General features: G+C 36.1%; 2 protein-coding genes across 4 annotated transcripts in view; both read right to left on the bottom strand.

Annotated features, from left to right (window-relative positions):
- The window catches only part of LOC107664582 (proline-rich transmembrane protein 2-like), a 9366-nt gene extending 8532 nt beyond the window's left edge, over positions 1-834 (bottom strand). The window contains exon 1 of one of the 2 annotated variants that reach the window (XM_016455193.1): positions 608-834. The gene's annotated coding sequence lies outside the window, so the exon portion shown is untranslated. The remainder of the gene's footprint in view (positions 1-607) is intronic. The other variant, XM_016455194.1, reaches the window with a different exon arrangement.
- Positions 835-3259: 2425 nt separating this feature from the next.
- Positions 3260-14590, bottom strand: LOC107664627 (kinesin-like protein KIF22). Of its 2 annotated transcripts, none has more exons than XM_016455240.1 (13): positions 14446-14590; positions 14058-14253; positions 12943-13070; positions 12514-12668; positions 11881-12090; positions 10083-10476; positions 9878-9998; positions 8345-8465; positions 6126-6309; positions 5127-5215; positions 3813-4034; positions 3651-3710; positions 3260-3520 (listed from the first exon to the last, which is right to left on the bottom strand). In XM_016455240.1, exons 2-13 carry the CDS (start codon positions 14249-14251, stop codon positions 3491-3493), a joined length of 1908 nt encoding a protein of 635 aa, XP_016310726.1. In that variant the 5' UTR covers positions 14252-14253; positions 14446-14590; the 3' UTR covers positions 3260-3490. The 2 variants fall into 2 exon arrangements, with proteins under 2 accessions (XP_016310726.1, XP_016310727.1); XM_016455241.1 differs by having other exon boundaries at positions 14450-14590.
- Between the last annotated feature and the right edge of the window lie 291 nt (positions 14591-14881).

The raw sequence follows: 14881 nt of genomic DNA, 5'->3' as shown, positions 1-14881 counted from the left end.
AGAATTCAGACAGATTCCAATAATCCATTTTAGTATCCTTAAAATCATATTTATTCAACTATACACTAAAGTCAGTAAAATACGGCCAAATGCACCGTGATAATACTGGAAAATATGGTAGCCTAATTTTCTGCTAGGACATTATTTACTTTTCTTTATTCTCGTTTTTCTAATAAAAAGGTTAAATGTGATAATTAAACACAGTAAATACTGTATGTGGGAACACAGTCAAAATAATCACTAGATTCTCACAAGAAAACAGGAGGGCAAACAGACAAAGCCGTGGGGAAAATAAGAGACATATGGAGGGATAGAGAGAGAGAGAAAGGAAAAGAGAGTGTTAAAAACATATTTTAGTCCATAGTTCACATATAAGCTACTCTATAACGACGAATATGAAGATTAATTAATAACGACGCACAATGTATTATACACTGTAAGCTGTTCTTTGTCCTCATGCATCCAAAACAGGTACAATTCACCTATCCAGGTCAGGAAACGCTTTGTTTTCTAATAAAGCAAAGGGCCGTCTCCCACAGACATACAAAATCATTCAGACGTTGATTAGTACACATATCATACATATATCACATAAATAAACAGCTACCTTACACCGCGCGATTCCAGCCAGTGTGCAGTTGAAGTGGCACGTACGCCGTTAACGTTAGTTCATTTGCATAGCCGCTCGCTCGGCCGATTCAAATGAAGATTCGATATTCCAGTGTGACATTTAAATGTACATTAAAAGAAACATGCCGCGGTGCTGTGGTCTATGCAGTGCGCTCGTCGTGTCGGCAGGGATGCTCACACTGACTGGACGGAAGGAGGAAACGGGAGGAGAGTAAAACAGCGTGGATTAAGAAAACTACACGAACTGCGAACACTGGAAAAGCCTGTGATTAAAAAAAAAAAAAAAAAAAAAACATTATGAAGGCTGATTATAGGCAATAGCCCATGATAATAAAGTAAAAAAAAAACATTTCCACAAAATAAGTTAGTTACGCATGTCAGCAGTATTACTCCGTAAGAATGTAACATTGCAACGTAAACTCCCTAATTTAAGATGCACTGACAAAGTAGTAATTTTCTAAGGGAAAAGGATTAGTGTATATAATAAATTACAAGTGCAACCCTTTTGTAATATTACTTTTGAAAATGAAAAGTATTAATTAAATTTTATATTGTTTTAATATTGTATTGTCTTTTTAAATATATTTCACCATAACTGCACTGTGAAATGCAGCAAAAAAAAAGTCACCTTTGGAAAAAAAAAAAAAAAAAGCAAATAACTAGTCTTTTAAAAAATGGTATGTGCTAATTTACAACCAGTAAAAATGTCTAATTCAGTTATGAACTGTGAAATACATGATCCAGACCCCATTCTGTAATCCCTGAAATATCGCTATATTTCTGTAAACTGTAAAGTTTAAAATTATCAACATAAGCAAAAAAAAAAAAGAAAAAGTAAATTATTTCCATTATTATTAATAAACAGAACTGCACACATCCCGCGGAAGAACATTCTAACCGGAGCTACTTCTCTAAGTTTATGTCTATGGCGATTCACGCAGGTATGTGTTACTCCGCAGCGGTGACAACCCGACTAGGCTACAATAGTCCAAATATAAGTACTTATAAGTGTACCGTAGTGATTCGGAATAAGACAAAAACACGGTTTGGAAGATGAATTCATGATGTACTCGCTCATTATATACATTTTGCAAATTTTGAACACAGAAAAAGTTATAGTGCTGCTTTAAAGGAATATGTGCACATTTCTCTCCCGATTCAGACGAGACGATTTAATTTTATGGATAGAGGACTCATATTTTAGGTTCGAAGCTAAAAACATCTTAGTAATGAGTTTATTACAAACATGCCACTTTTCGCTTCACAAGACATTAATTGATGGACAGGAGTGGATTATTGTAATGTTTTTATCAGCTGGTTGGTCCTGTCATTCTGACGGCACCCATTCACTGCAGAAGTGATGTAATGCTAAATTTCTTCAATTCGGTTTCAAATCAAAGCTATTGCGCTTTTTATGAATGAGGTTTTTCTCTGTAGTCCTTCAGAGAAACATGATGCACCTGCGACACACACAGCTTCCCTAGCGTGCATCGAGTTCAGCCAATAGACAAGTCATTGTCACAAAAAGCTGACATTTAAAAGGATATAACACCTCATGAAATGCTAAAACTCTTTGGTTGTTTTGACTAATATTTGATAAAAATTGGACTGATTTCTTCAACCACTTGCTCATAAAAACTATTTTGAAACCATATTTTGGCTTCAGAACCGAAATTCTCCTAATTAATAAGAACTATTAATTTTGCCCCTACAAAAATCTTGGAGCATAATTATTAAATGTAATATTTTTTGTCTTTTGGAAGTTTCATTTCAAAATAGTTTCTGCATGCAGGTGATTGAACAAATCCTTCCAAATTGTACAAAATACTAATTTGTAAACATAACCATACATTTGCAAGGTTCCCACTTTTTTCAGTGATAATTTTCCAGGACATTTTTAATTTATTTACGACGACAATAAAAGACAAGGATCATGCCCTAAAGTAATATATTCCTCTCTACAGAAGTCTCTGTAGTTTCAATTTAAGTACCATAGCAAAGAAGAAAAAAAAAATTCCCCCTAACTTATTTAAATGTTTTATCTGTTCTCAATGTCATAAACGTATATTTGTACCAAGAGCTCCTAAAAAAATTAAAAATTTCCTTGTATTTGCACACACTTGGCGAATAAAGCTCATTCTGATTCTGACAATTACATTTTTAAATAATTATCAAAATAATTTTCCAGGACAACTACAACCTTTTCCTGGACATGTTCCAGGACTAAAAAAAAAATTGTCATCAATTTTCCAGGACATGTGGGAACCCTGATTTGGCTTAAAAACGCTCTTAGTCTGAATGGGCAGAATGCCTCTGAATGCTTAAAAGGCCAGATTTACTAACAGCATTTGCCAGCGCAAAAGCCTCATTTGGCATGAAGAAACTTCTGTCAGCGTTTACAAAAGACATGCAATGAAAAGAGATATTTGCAGCTGACCTTACTGCATATGCACTTGTAGGAGTTTCCCTTTTAGACGCAAAAATTATGAGAGGAGAATCACTGACAGCATCATACAGATCTCAAAACTGTACTTCTGGAAATGGCTGATTTTGAAAATAGAGGATTTAGTGGTTCACCTCGAGTGGTTTATAAAAGGAATCATTTAAAGTATAACACCCAATTACACAATTTGTTTTGTGATGGTGGCATTTATTTGGTGCCACATGATAAATGATCAGTTCATAAAAATAAAAAAAAAGGAAAAATAGTATGCAGAAATGACATGGAAAACATGGAAAAAAGCAGTCAAGTATACACAGAGGCTTGTACACAAAAAAACCCTGTACAAAATGTTACACGCATAAAATGTGTAAAAACATCTTAAAAACACAAGTGTTCAAATGCTCCTCTTCGGACACTTCACTTTCCCATACTGCTGAGAATATTGGCCTGTGAGGGGAAAAAGAAAGTGTGTGACTCAAAAGGAAATCTCCTAAATCACATTCTAGTGTGCTTCCTTCCAGACACATTATTAAAAGATCCACAGCAGACACAGACATTACCGACACAAACCACAAACCTTTATGAAAGAAGAGAAACGTTTAGCTGTAATGCCTTCGATTTGCTTCAGGTCTTCCACCTACACACAAAGAAAATAAAGAGAAAACTAAATATTAAATCAGCCTCTATGAATCTGCATGTCAAAGTTTCGCACATCACAGGTGAAGAGCCAGACTTCTACCTGTGTGAAGTCCCCATGAATCTCTCTCCAGCCCATGATCAGTTTGGCTTTCTTGTCTCCGATCAGCTGCAGGCTCTTGAGATCCTTCAGAGAGCTGGAGTTCAGCGTCTGCAGGATCTTCTTCCTGGACTGCTCTAGTAATGCTGAATCCAGATGGGACTCCCAGTTGACGTCATCAGCAGGGGGACGATCCACACCTCCGTTCTCCTTCCCCTGACCCACCTTATCAGCAGAAAACCTCAGTTAATCATGGCAAACGTGAAAGTAACATCTCAGTTACTGTCAAGTGCAAAATATACCAGCACTTGACAGCTTTTAAAGAAACCGGAGAAATTTCTGTCCTTCCATTGAGTTCATTCACCCAAACTTTAGTGCTTCACAAAGTTCACATTGTTAAAAAAAAAATGCATTTGTAGTTATTAAGCTGGATGCATAGAAAACTTCAGCCATCTCCTGGCCATTACGGTCATAACATGATTTTATTTCTTCACCAGGTAGCAATATGGCCAAATACATGATTTTTACAGAAGTGTAGATTTTTACTGTACTGAAGTTTGTATATTTGCTTATACAAATGGTGAAATAGATAAATTTATATAAGCATAAAATCTTAAAAACCACATTTTGCAAAGTGCACATTTTAGAAATTAGTGTTATACACACATACACACACATATATTTTTATGTGTTGTCAAAAACGATTAATCGCGATTAATCGCATCCAAAATAAATAATATACGCGTGTGTTCTGTGTATATTTATTATGTATATATAAATACACACACATTCAGTATATATTTTGAAACTATTTACATGTATATATTTATATTCATATAATTTATATTATAAATAAATATATTTAATATAAACATAACCAATTTTTTAAAAATCTATACATGCATGTGTATGTATTTATAAATACATAAATATACACAGCACACATACATTATGAAAACAAAAACTTATTTTGGATGCGATTAATCGTTTGACAGCACTAATATATATACATATACACACACACACACACACACACATATATATATATATAACTCAGTGTGTCAAAAAATTTTAAACAGCCAAGATATAACCCCTTTTCAAAAAGCTTGGAAGGTTTTATACAAATCTAAATGATTATTTCTGACAGCATTATTGTTTTTGGGGTAAAAGAGGCCTTCAAACAAACATTGGCATTTGAATCTGTATCTCTGTAATATCAATTATTTTATTAGACCCAAATCTCCTGGTCGGAGCACCATTAATTATTGTTGTATATTGTAATACGCACATGTAAAGAACAACCAGAAGCACACTGACCTCAGTTTGGATACGTTTCTTCTTCTTATCCAAGAACTGAGAGGGCTTACACACCACAGCACACTGCTGCAAGGGCTGCACCTGAGAGACTGAGATGTGTTTGGACAGGAAGAAACGGTTCCTTATTTACCAAATACAGGCTGAAATGTTGTGCTTAAAGGAATAGTTCACCAAAAATGAAATTTGCTGTACATGTACTCAACCTCAGGCCATCCAAGATGTAGATGAGTCTGTATCTTCTTCAAAAGATTTGGAGAAATTTAGCATTACATCACTTGCTCTTGAGCTGAAAAGTTGCATATTTGTACAAAACAAATTCAGAATTCAGGCGTTTTAACTTTAAACAGTTGCTGATTTTTTTTTTACTGGAGAAAGCAATGTTATGGATTATGAAATCATATTTTAGCTGTAAGTGACGATTTGATGTTAAAAACATTTTAATGATGGATTTGTTTCTTACAAACACGCAGCATTTGGCTTCACAAGACATTAATTGATGGTGTGGATTATTGTGATGTTTTTATCAGCTATTTGGAGTCATTCTGACGGCACCCATTCACTGCAGAGGATCCATTGCTGAACAAGTGATGGAATGCTAAATTCCTTTTAAAATCTTTTCTGATGAAGAAACAAACTCATCAACATCTTGAATGGCCTGAGGGCGAGCAAATTTTTGGGTGAACTATTGCTAAGTTTAGATTGAACTGATACATTTAAGAGTGCATTTCCTGACAGAGTTTCCCATCTGGAACCACAGAAGCTGACAGTAGCAGGATGAGAGAGAGGACAGAGCGGAAATGCTTTGAGCCCTGAAGAACAAAGCAACTGTAGCATCACAGAAACATCCTACATACTAACAGCACAACTCGACAGGCAGAGAGGAAAGAGCAGGAAAATTCAAAGGGTCATGAAACACTAAACCACTTAAATCAATACTGCGTTCTCATGCATGAAGAGTGTCCCAGGAGGACTATAAGGATGAAGCTAACCACAACTTACCCTGTAATGGCGTGACAACCGCTTGCTGTTTGCGTGGTTTGGAGGCTGTAGACAGTTTTCTGTGCAGTAGGGGCAGATCGGTCTTAAAGAGAAGTGCATCTTTGGACTCTTTCTCAATGGTTTCATTCTGCTTGTTTAACATGTTTGCTTTGTCCTCCAGCTCCTTCTGTTTCTCCTTCAACATCTATGGGAAGACAGCAGAACATATTTGAAATCACCCACTGGTTGATGTGGAAGAGGTTTTCCAAACTGAGCACTCATGTAGTTTGCAATTGGTATTAGTAATCTCGCCCAATCTGATGGATTAACTACAAGCAGGAGGGATGCTGCTTATTTCACAGAAACTGCTTAGGTGATCAGCTCGTATTTTTCAATCTCTTGCAATGCACTGAAATTGAGATAGAAACGTTGTTCTGACCAAGCAATTGATAGTTTTCACGTGACGTCACACCCTTATAGGAACGCCCACCTGGAGGGCAAAACGAAGCTTTACTCCACTGACCGCCAGTTATTTTTACGCAGTTTGCATTAAGTAGTAAAATGCAGATATTAAAAGGCGAAATTCAGTAAACACCTTATTGATTATGTATATTTTGTACAGGCAAGCAGATGAAGCCAGAATATAAACCTAATGTGCAGTTTCACGTTAAATGGTTTCCCATAGAAAACCATTAGAAGGAAAACGCTGAACCATTAAGCGGATTGCGTTCATATTCCCGCCTCATCTGCTTGCCTATGTAAACTATGCATCATTAAAATAGAGAATATTACCGTTTTAAATATATTAAGGCACTTTAAGTGTTTTTACAACGTTTTGTCACACCGTTTTGTCGCACCGCGGGTGCTTAATATGGATTGCAAATGGCCAAAACTTGCATTTTCTTCACATACCTTTGTTTTATTCTTTTGAGAGGTGATCTAAATATTTGCGGCTGTGAAACACATGGAAAATTGACATGCTTGTCCTGCAGTTCTATGGATGCTTTGCCCTCCAGGTCTTCGAGCTGGTCACATGACTGAAAGCTATGAATAGAGCCCAATCAACCCTCTATGCACACCTTGGTGATATAATCGCCAGTGGCTAAGTACATTTTTTTAAGTTTAGTCACCAGACTGATATACTATTTTACACACACACACACTCACATATATACACACACACACATACATACACACATACATACATACATACATACATACATACATACATATATATATATATATATATATATGATTTCACCAAATCAGCTTATCTTTGTAAAATGGCACAGCTTCTTAAATCTTAGCTTCTTAATCAGTTAATCATATTATTATTATTATATTATGATAATTAAGCACTATTTAACTTATTCATTACGATAGAACTTTAGTGATTAGACTTGGTAACCATGTATGAATGCATATTTGTCATTTTAATTAAACTTAGGACTGGTGGTAATGCTTAAGATATTGTTACCCATTGGGTTTCTGAAAAAAAAAAAAAGATATTAGTAATAGATAATACTAATTATTATTAAAAGATAATACTACTCCTACTACTAACAATATACAACACACTAAGGATTAATGAGCTGCTGGTTCATGAATATTAATCACGTTGTCAGCATTGCCTCGAACTGATTTGCTGAAATCAAAACAGGGACGGTAATAGATGAGCGCCAGCCAATGAGAATGCCGTTTGCGTATTAGCTCTGCCCACTACCAGAAAAACCGGCATATATTCTGCTTGTTCTTAAAAGCTGAATAATTCTAAATGAACTCCCGTTATTTTGACAGGAAAATACAACAAAGAAGATGGTTTACATGCAGTGCGTCTGTTGAGCGTGGTATGTAAGACTCGAGATCGCTCTCTCTCTTTGCATGTGTGAGAAACAGCGTTATCAGCAAAGCGACGGCGAGTTGTGCGCCTTCACACTAGAGTTTACAGTGTGTCAAATACAGGTGTGCTGCGCATCCATTGAGCTGAACTGAAATAGTACAGATTTGTTGACGGAGAGCGAAACTCTGAAGCGCTCAGTCAGTGTTCTGCGAGTGAAAATATATCTATGCTAAATTAATTAGCCTCTCACACACATACTGGCAAGTAAAATCTAAGAATTTATTAGCCAATGGCTAACGATAGACATTATTTAGTCGCCCAGAGTAAGATTTAGTCGCATATGCGAGTGATTCACTCGCAATGTAGAGGATTGCAAATATTGAAAGAGTGTGTACGATACCTGTATTTCTTTACGGGACTGTGCTACAGTTTTGAGCAGGTCGAGTCTCTCCCTCTCAGCAGAGCCCATCATCATCTTCTCTAGGGCCAGGAGTCTTTCCAGAACCGATGAATCTGGTGAACTGAAAGACATTTCAACTTTAAGCACATATACACCAGCCAGACAGCATCAGATTAATATGTATATATGTGTGTGTGTGTGTGTGTGTGTGTGTGTATATATGACAGACTGATATATATATTTTGAGGTGCACTAAGCGATTTTTGAAAAACGTTTTTGACCAGTGTCGGACTGAGTCCAAAAACAAACTCGCAGCCAATCAGCAGTAAGGGGCGTGCCTAGTAATGATAGGGAGAAGACAGCACTCAGTGAGTGCACCGGACAGACATTAGTTAATTGACTATAGATAGTGAGAGATGGCAGATGGGGAAAAAAAAAAGAGGAAATTTTCAAATATCAACATCGTTTCGCAAAAATCGCTTAGTGCACCTTTAAGCAACACTGTGAAGGAAAAAAAAAAAATCAATTATAATATCAATATCAACTATAAAATCCCACCATTTATTGTTCAAGAAACATTTCTCAATGTAAAAAAAAAATATGTGCCGTATAATATTTTTGTGGAAACCATGATACATTAAAATTTGTTTTATATTATATATATTATATTATGGAATAGAAAGTTCAAAACATTAGTGTTTATTTGAAATAGGAGCCATTTCTAACATTATAAAATGTTTTTTTTTTACTGTGAATTTTGATCATTCTAATGCATCGTGAAATAAAAGTATTAAAGGGGTCATATGATGCTGCTAAAAATAACATTATTTTGTGTATTTTCTTTATGCACCAAGAGCTTGTAACACTCCAAAGAGAAAGGAAAAATTGAAATCGCATCATATGACCCCTTTAAAAACAATCTTACTGAAAAAAAAAAAAAAAAGGCAAGCATTTTTATTTTAAAATTACTTAATATTAAGGTTGATTTATTAGTTTTACTTTTTGTGGGTTAACTCATGTACCGCAGTGCAAAATGAAATTCATTTGAAAGCTATTCACAGCTATTCAGAGTTTTAGCTTGACCGCCCAGCACTACAGTCCATGTGTCCTCCCTATGCATGTCCAGTGAGGCACATTTAGCCTGTGGTCTTTGCTATAGGCAGTTTTCCTTTGAGCACCAGCTACCAAGCGACAGCTGAAAACCCATCTCTTTCGAAGCTACTTGACTTCATCATTAAAAAAAAAAAAAAAAATTCTCTCTCTTTATTTATTCCTTCTCTTTCTAGCTTGTACTTATTTGAACAATGTCTAAGAACTTGGTATTACAACCACTTCCTGTGTCTGTTTGCCTCTTTAAGAAGAATCGCTTTATGTATCCCCCAATTGTAAGTCGCTTTGGATAAAAGCGTCTGCTAAATGACTAAATGTAAATGTAATGTAAATGTACCAAATCATGGCCTACAGCACAAAGCCAAGACCTGTTAAAGTGCTCACACAATAAACTAGTTTACCTGTTGTAACAAGCTGTCGTACCTGTGTGGATGTACGGGAGGTGATGGAGACTGTTCAGCTTTCTTTCCCTCTTTAGACTTTTTGTTCTGGGGCTCACCAGAACCTCCAGCCTCCTGTTCCACTCTGGCTCTCTTTCCAGGAGCTAGGAATGAAGGGATAAAAAAAAATCACCACATACCCAATTATTATCATCCAGTGAAATATATAATAATACTGCGCTGCTCACCAATCGTAGGAGCCAAAACGGTTTCCCTGACAAAGGGCCGATTGACAATCTGCTTAGACTTGGCGGCGAAGTTAAGGGCTGAGAAGGTGTCAAAGTAGTATCTGTACTCCGGTGCGATGTTTGTGATCATGACAGAATGGGCCGAACCACCCAGAGAGTCCTGCAGCAGACGGGTGAGTTTACTGTCTCTGTAGGGCACGCGGCCCCCGGCCCCCGCATTCAGAGCGTCCACCACTTTACTGAGGGTGAAGAGGGACAGGTTGATGGCTCCACTCTCTTTCAGACGGATGCCCTGGTTTCCTGTGCGCCGGTTGTCTTCTGAACCAGCCAGGTCAACTAAATACAGCTTTCCTGTTTGTTGTCTGTGTGGCGGCCCACGCTGAGACTTCACTACCTGAGAGCAAACATATGCATTTATGTGATTATTAGTCTTTTGCAGAAGACTGGCAACTTTATAGGACTCAATAAAATCAGTTTTATTTTTGCACAAACTCTGCTTGAATTTTTCTGGATTCTGTTTTAATGCTTAAGTACAATTTAATAAATTTAACAATAAAAATGGCTAATAAAATCAACTGAATTGCAATAAAAAAAAAAGAAATAATACTTAATAAACCATTATAATTATTACTTGAAAAATACATTTCATTGTACAATAGCAATATATTTCTGTCTTAATTTTCTTCTGTTTCAATGGTTTTCAAAAAAGATGGCTAATTCATAAAACTATTTAATAAACTTTTATAATAACAGTGGCCTATAAAATGTGTTTTATTCCCCTCAGAAATTCTGTTGTCTGTTTGGATTGTGTGTTTTGTTTTTTTATTATATAATACAAATGTATTATTAAAAACAGAGGTCATCAAATGAATGCATAAAACGTATTATTTATTTATGATTTAACGCCATGTCAGCAGCAGTGGCTATATTCATGGCAAGAGGAAACATTTCAATTTCACAATTCAGTCATAAATATCATTTCAAAACAATTATATAACAGTTTTGTTTGAAAATTTGAATGCACAAAACTAACAATATTTATTATTTATTTATGATTTAACACTTTGTCAGCAGCAATGTCTATATTCATGGCAAAAATAATTCAATTGCATCACTCAATCAATATCCTTTCATAATATTTACAATTTAACAGTTTTGTCTTAAGTCAACATACAAAAAACAACAACAAAAAAACTAAAATAACAACAATAATAGCAATAAGTTATGTAATCAAATGAAACTTGAACAATTCCTTTCATTTATTGGCAAAAAAAGTGTTGCCCAACAGAGGTTTACAGTTTAAATTAAAACAAAAATTGCCATTCCTTAAAAGATATAAGCTATATTATTATTATTTTGAGACATTCTATTGTACTGTAGCAATTTACTTGTTTTAATTCTTCAAGTTTAACCAAACTTTTATTTTGACGGGTTGTATTTTTAATTGACGCAGAACATGCAGACTTCATATTGAAATAGCAGTATTTTGTGCTTTAATATTCAGTCACTAGTCTAAAGTGCAATTTAATTTAAGTGTAGTGCCCTACTTTTGATTTATTCATCCAAATTTTGAGAAATTCGGTGACATTCCGCAATATACAGTAAATTCTATTTTTATGACTACTGTTCTCTCTCCCAAATACAACCAGCAGACACACTGTAAAAGTCAGTGGTATTTGTTTGATGGAGAGATTTAATTTCAGCACCAGCCACCAAATCATGGTCTACCACACAGAGACCAGGACCTGTTAAAGTGCTAAAGGAGAACTAGAATGAAGAGAAGTGCACAGGTTCAAACCTTTATGAGGAGGATAGCGTGACTGCGGCTGGAGCGCTGGTTGAGTTTAGTAGAGGCCGTGGTGCGGTTTAGACTCGCGGGGATAAAATGAGTGTCAAAATCGGTAAAGGATGAGAGTGGCATGTGTGTTAGCCCGGGAATGAGGATGTTTCTGTCCTTGTCTTCACGGATGGGCAGGTCCTGGGAACCCGGGGACAACAGGTCCAGCACCTACAGACACAAGGTGCATCAATATTCCAGAGCAGCTGCCACTGAAATGGGTTAAGTGTGTGCGTGTGTGTATGCATATATATTTACTTACTAAAAAAAATACTTAGACTACCATTCAACAGTTTGAGGTCAGTAAGATTTTTCTTTTATTTAGCAAGGATGCATTAATCAAAAGTGACCGTATATATAATTATAAACATTTATAATGCTTAAAATATTCTATTTCAAATAAAAGCTGTTCCTTTGAGCTTTCTATTTAAAGAATCCTGAAATATTACAAAAATATTAACCAGCAAAAACTTTCAACAATTGATAAATGTTTCTTAAGCAGCAAATAAGCATTTCTGAAGGATCATGTGACACTGAAGACTGGACTAATGGCTACTGAAAACCCACAGAAATAAATTTCTCAAAACATCTGACCTTTTCATTGTAGATCTCGAGGTAAGACATCCCAACTGAGTATTCCCAACCATCCAGACCCTTTTCCTGAGCTTCAACTAGTTTGAAGACCTCCTTCACAGCTCTGGTAATAACGCCCGGCTGCTCTTGACTGCCAAGCATGGTGTGGGTCTTTCCTGAAGAAATTAACAAGAATAATCTAGAGTCTCTAGATTGTGAATTGCCTATATAATGGCACTTCATAATAATCCTAAGAATCACATCACACAAGCTACTAAAGGAGGCGGATGAAGAAATCTAGGTGGAAGAAATTTCATAGTTTACACTGAGATGATAACTATATCGCTTTCAACAACATGCACTTTGAAATCCATTTTCAAAAGTTTACCAGCGCCCAAAATAGGAATATGACCTGCAAAGGAAAAGACGACACAGAGGAAGGAGTCATACCTGCTCCAGTGGGTCCATAGGCAAAGACACTGGCGTTCTGACCATTAAGGATGTGAGGGAGGATAGGCTTGACGGAGGTCAGGAACACCTCCTGCTGTGTGGTCTGTTCACCATGAAACACATCGAACCTACAAACCAATATACAACGTATAAATCAATCACTGCAAAAATAAATAAATAAATGGTATCATTCACTGAGTGTTCCAAGACTACAATTATAAAAAACAAGTAATAAATATAAACATATATATATATATATATATTAAAGGGGGTCATATGATGTTGCTAAAAAACAAGCGCTACTCTACACTGCTGAAAACTCACGTTTGAATCATCAGAGGCAAGTTCTTTAAATATAAAAACGCACTTACAGTCTGTGAGTCAGAACAGCCGGCATTGTAGTCTACTCTACCAGGATCAGGAAACAGTCCTCCATAAAATGCACTGGACACATTGGAATATTTGGGTTGAACTGTTCTGGAACAGTATTGTAGGAGCTTGTAACACTTCAAAGAGAAAGGAAAAATTGAAATCGCATCATATGACCCCTTTAAACATTTTAAGTTATAAATTTGTAATATTTTGTCCTTAAAAAAGGGATGCAATTATCTTAAAAACCTTGCAGACAATTATAACGTTCCAATAAATAAAGCTCAATGCGGCTGACAAATTGAGGATCAAAAGTTAACTGTCAAAAAAAAAAAAAAAGGACCTGACTTGAATTGATTTTATAAAATTAGAAAATATATTTTCTTACAAATGTTAAAAATACACCCTGAAAATCAATTCCACTGAGTAAAGAAGAAAACACTGATAAATATTGTTGTATTACATTATTGTCAAAATGGACCTAAACCTAAATCAACTAAAATCGGTCATGTATATTATAAAAGCCTCCTTTAGTGTTTAAATGTTTCCCTCCCTGATAATCCAAACAGGCACGTTTAGAGCCAGTGGAGTTTAGTCAAAGATAAGTTTGATATCAGCACCAGCTACCAAACCACGACCTACTGCACTGAGACCATGACCTGTTTAAGGGCTTAATAATGAAGGAGAAAGGCATGAAGACGAAATAAACACTCAAAGTGCAAACTTCAAGGAATATGACTACTGACTGGTACTGAAGGGTCTCAGTGGCGTTCCTCCAGTTGATGATCTCCAGCTTTTGGGGCCCCAGACCCCTGACACAGGGGCCCTCTCCCTTCTCATCCTGCTTGTCCATGTAGGGCCTGAGCCGAACCGCCACACGAAGCCGAGAGGTCCGTTTGGATCCAGCAGCACCATCGTTCACAGCAACACGCTGTGCCATTTCTGACATCAAACCATTAGACTCATCATCAGATATACGCATCGATATAAAACTAATAAAAGCACTGGATATACTCTGGATGGAAAAAACACTCGAGTTTCCTGAATGTGTTTAACTCCGTAAAGCACTGACGTGTTTCCCTTTCAAAAAGCAACACACGGACATAAAAAAAAAAACAATTACATTAAACTTACCTACTGTGTTGTGCAACTGTTAACCCACGTCTCGGCTTATTTAGTCTGTTCTCTGGCCCAATATAAGGTGTTTTGATAAACTAATTTTATTCAATACATCACCACATCTCTGTAAACTCCTCAACAATGGCGCCTGTCCAGCCAAGCACGGTTATTTTCAAAAGATGAAAACCCCGCCCCCTTCACTAGATTTAACCAATCAACGCACCCGAATCCTTCGCCCGCCTTCTTCTTTGGAAATTTAACGGAAGAAACAAACGCGTTGTACCGCCATCATTCGGCAGTATATTGGAATAACAGTACACAATATATTTTTTAAAAATCAGAAATACAAAAAGTGTTCATTATGCAAGAAACAACGCTATTAAATATCTTTAATATACAAAATAAAAATAAAATTTTACTACCCACCATTACTTTCATACAGATGAATATA

The sequence above is a fragment of the Sinocyclocheilus anshuiensis genome, unplaced genomic scaffold (assembly GCF_001515605.1).
Source record: "Sinocyclocheilus anshuiensis isolate Anshui unplaced genomic scaffold, SAMN03320099.WGS_v1.1 scaffold287, whole genome shotgun sequence".
Classification (NCBI taxonomy): domain Eukaryota; kingdom Metazoa; phylum Chordata; class Actinopteri; order Cypriniformes; family Cyprinidae; genus Sinocyclocheilus; species Sinocyclocheilus anshuiensis.
Note: the sequence above shows the minus strand (reverse complement) of the source record. Positions and strands in the feature narration are given on the sequence as shown.

Excerpts from the sequence above, each read along its gene's own strand:
- LOC107664627 (XM_016455240.1), bottom strand. The coding sequence starts at position 14,251 with ATGGCACAGCGTGTTGCTGTGAACGATGGTGCTGCTGGATCCAAACGG. Across the intron at positions 12,091-12,513 it reads TCGAGATCTACAATGAAAAG|GTGCTGGACCTGTTGTCCCC; the intron begins GTCAGATGTTTT and ends TTGTGTCTGTAG. Across the intron at positions 3,521-3,650 it reads GTTTCTCTTCTTTCATAAAG|GCCAATATTCTCAGCAGTAT; the intron begins GTTTGTGGTTTG and ends TTCCCCTCACAG.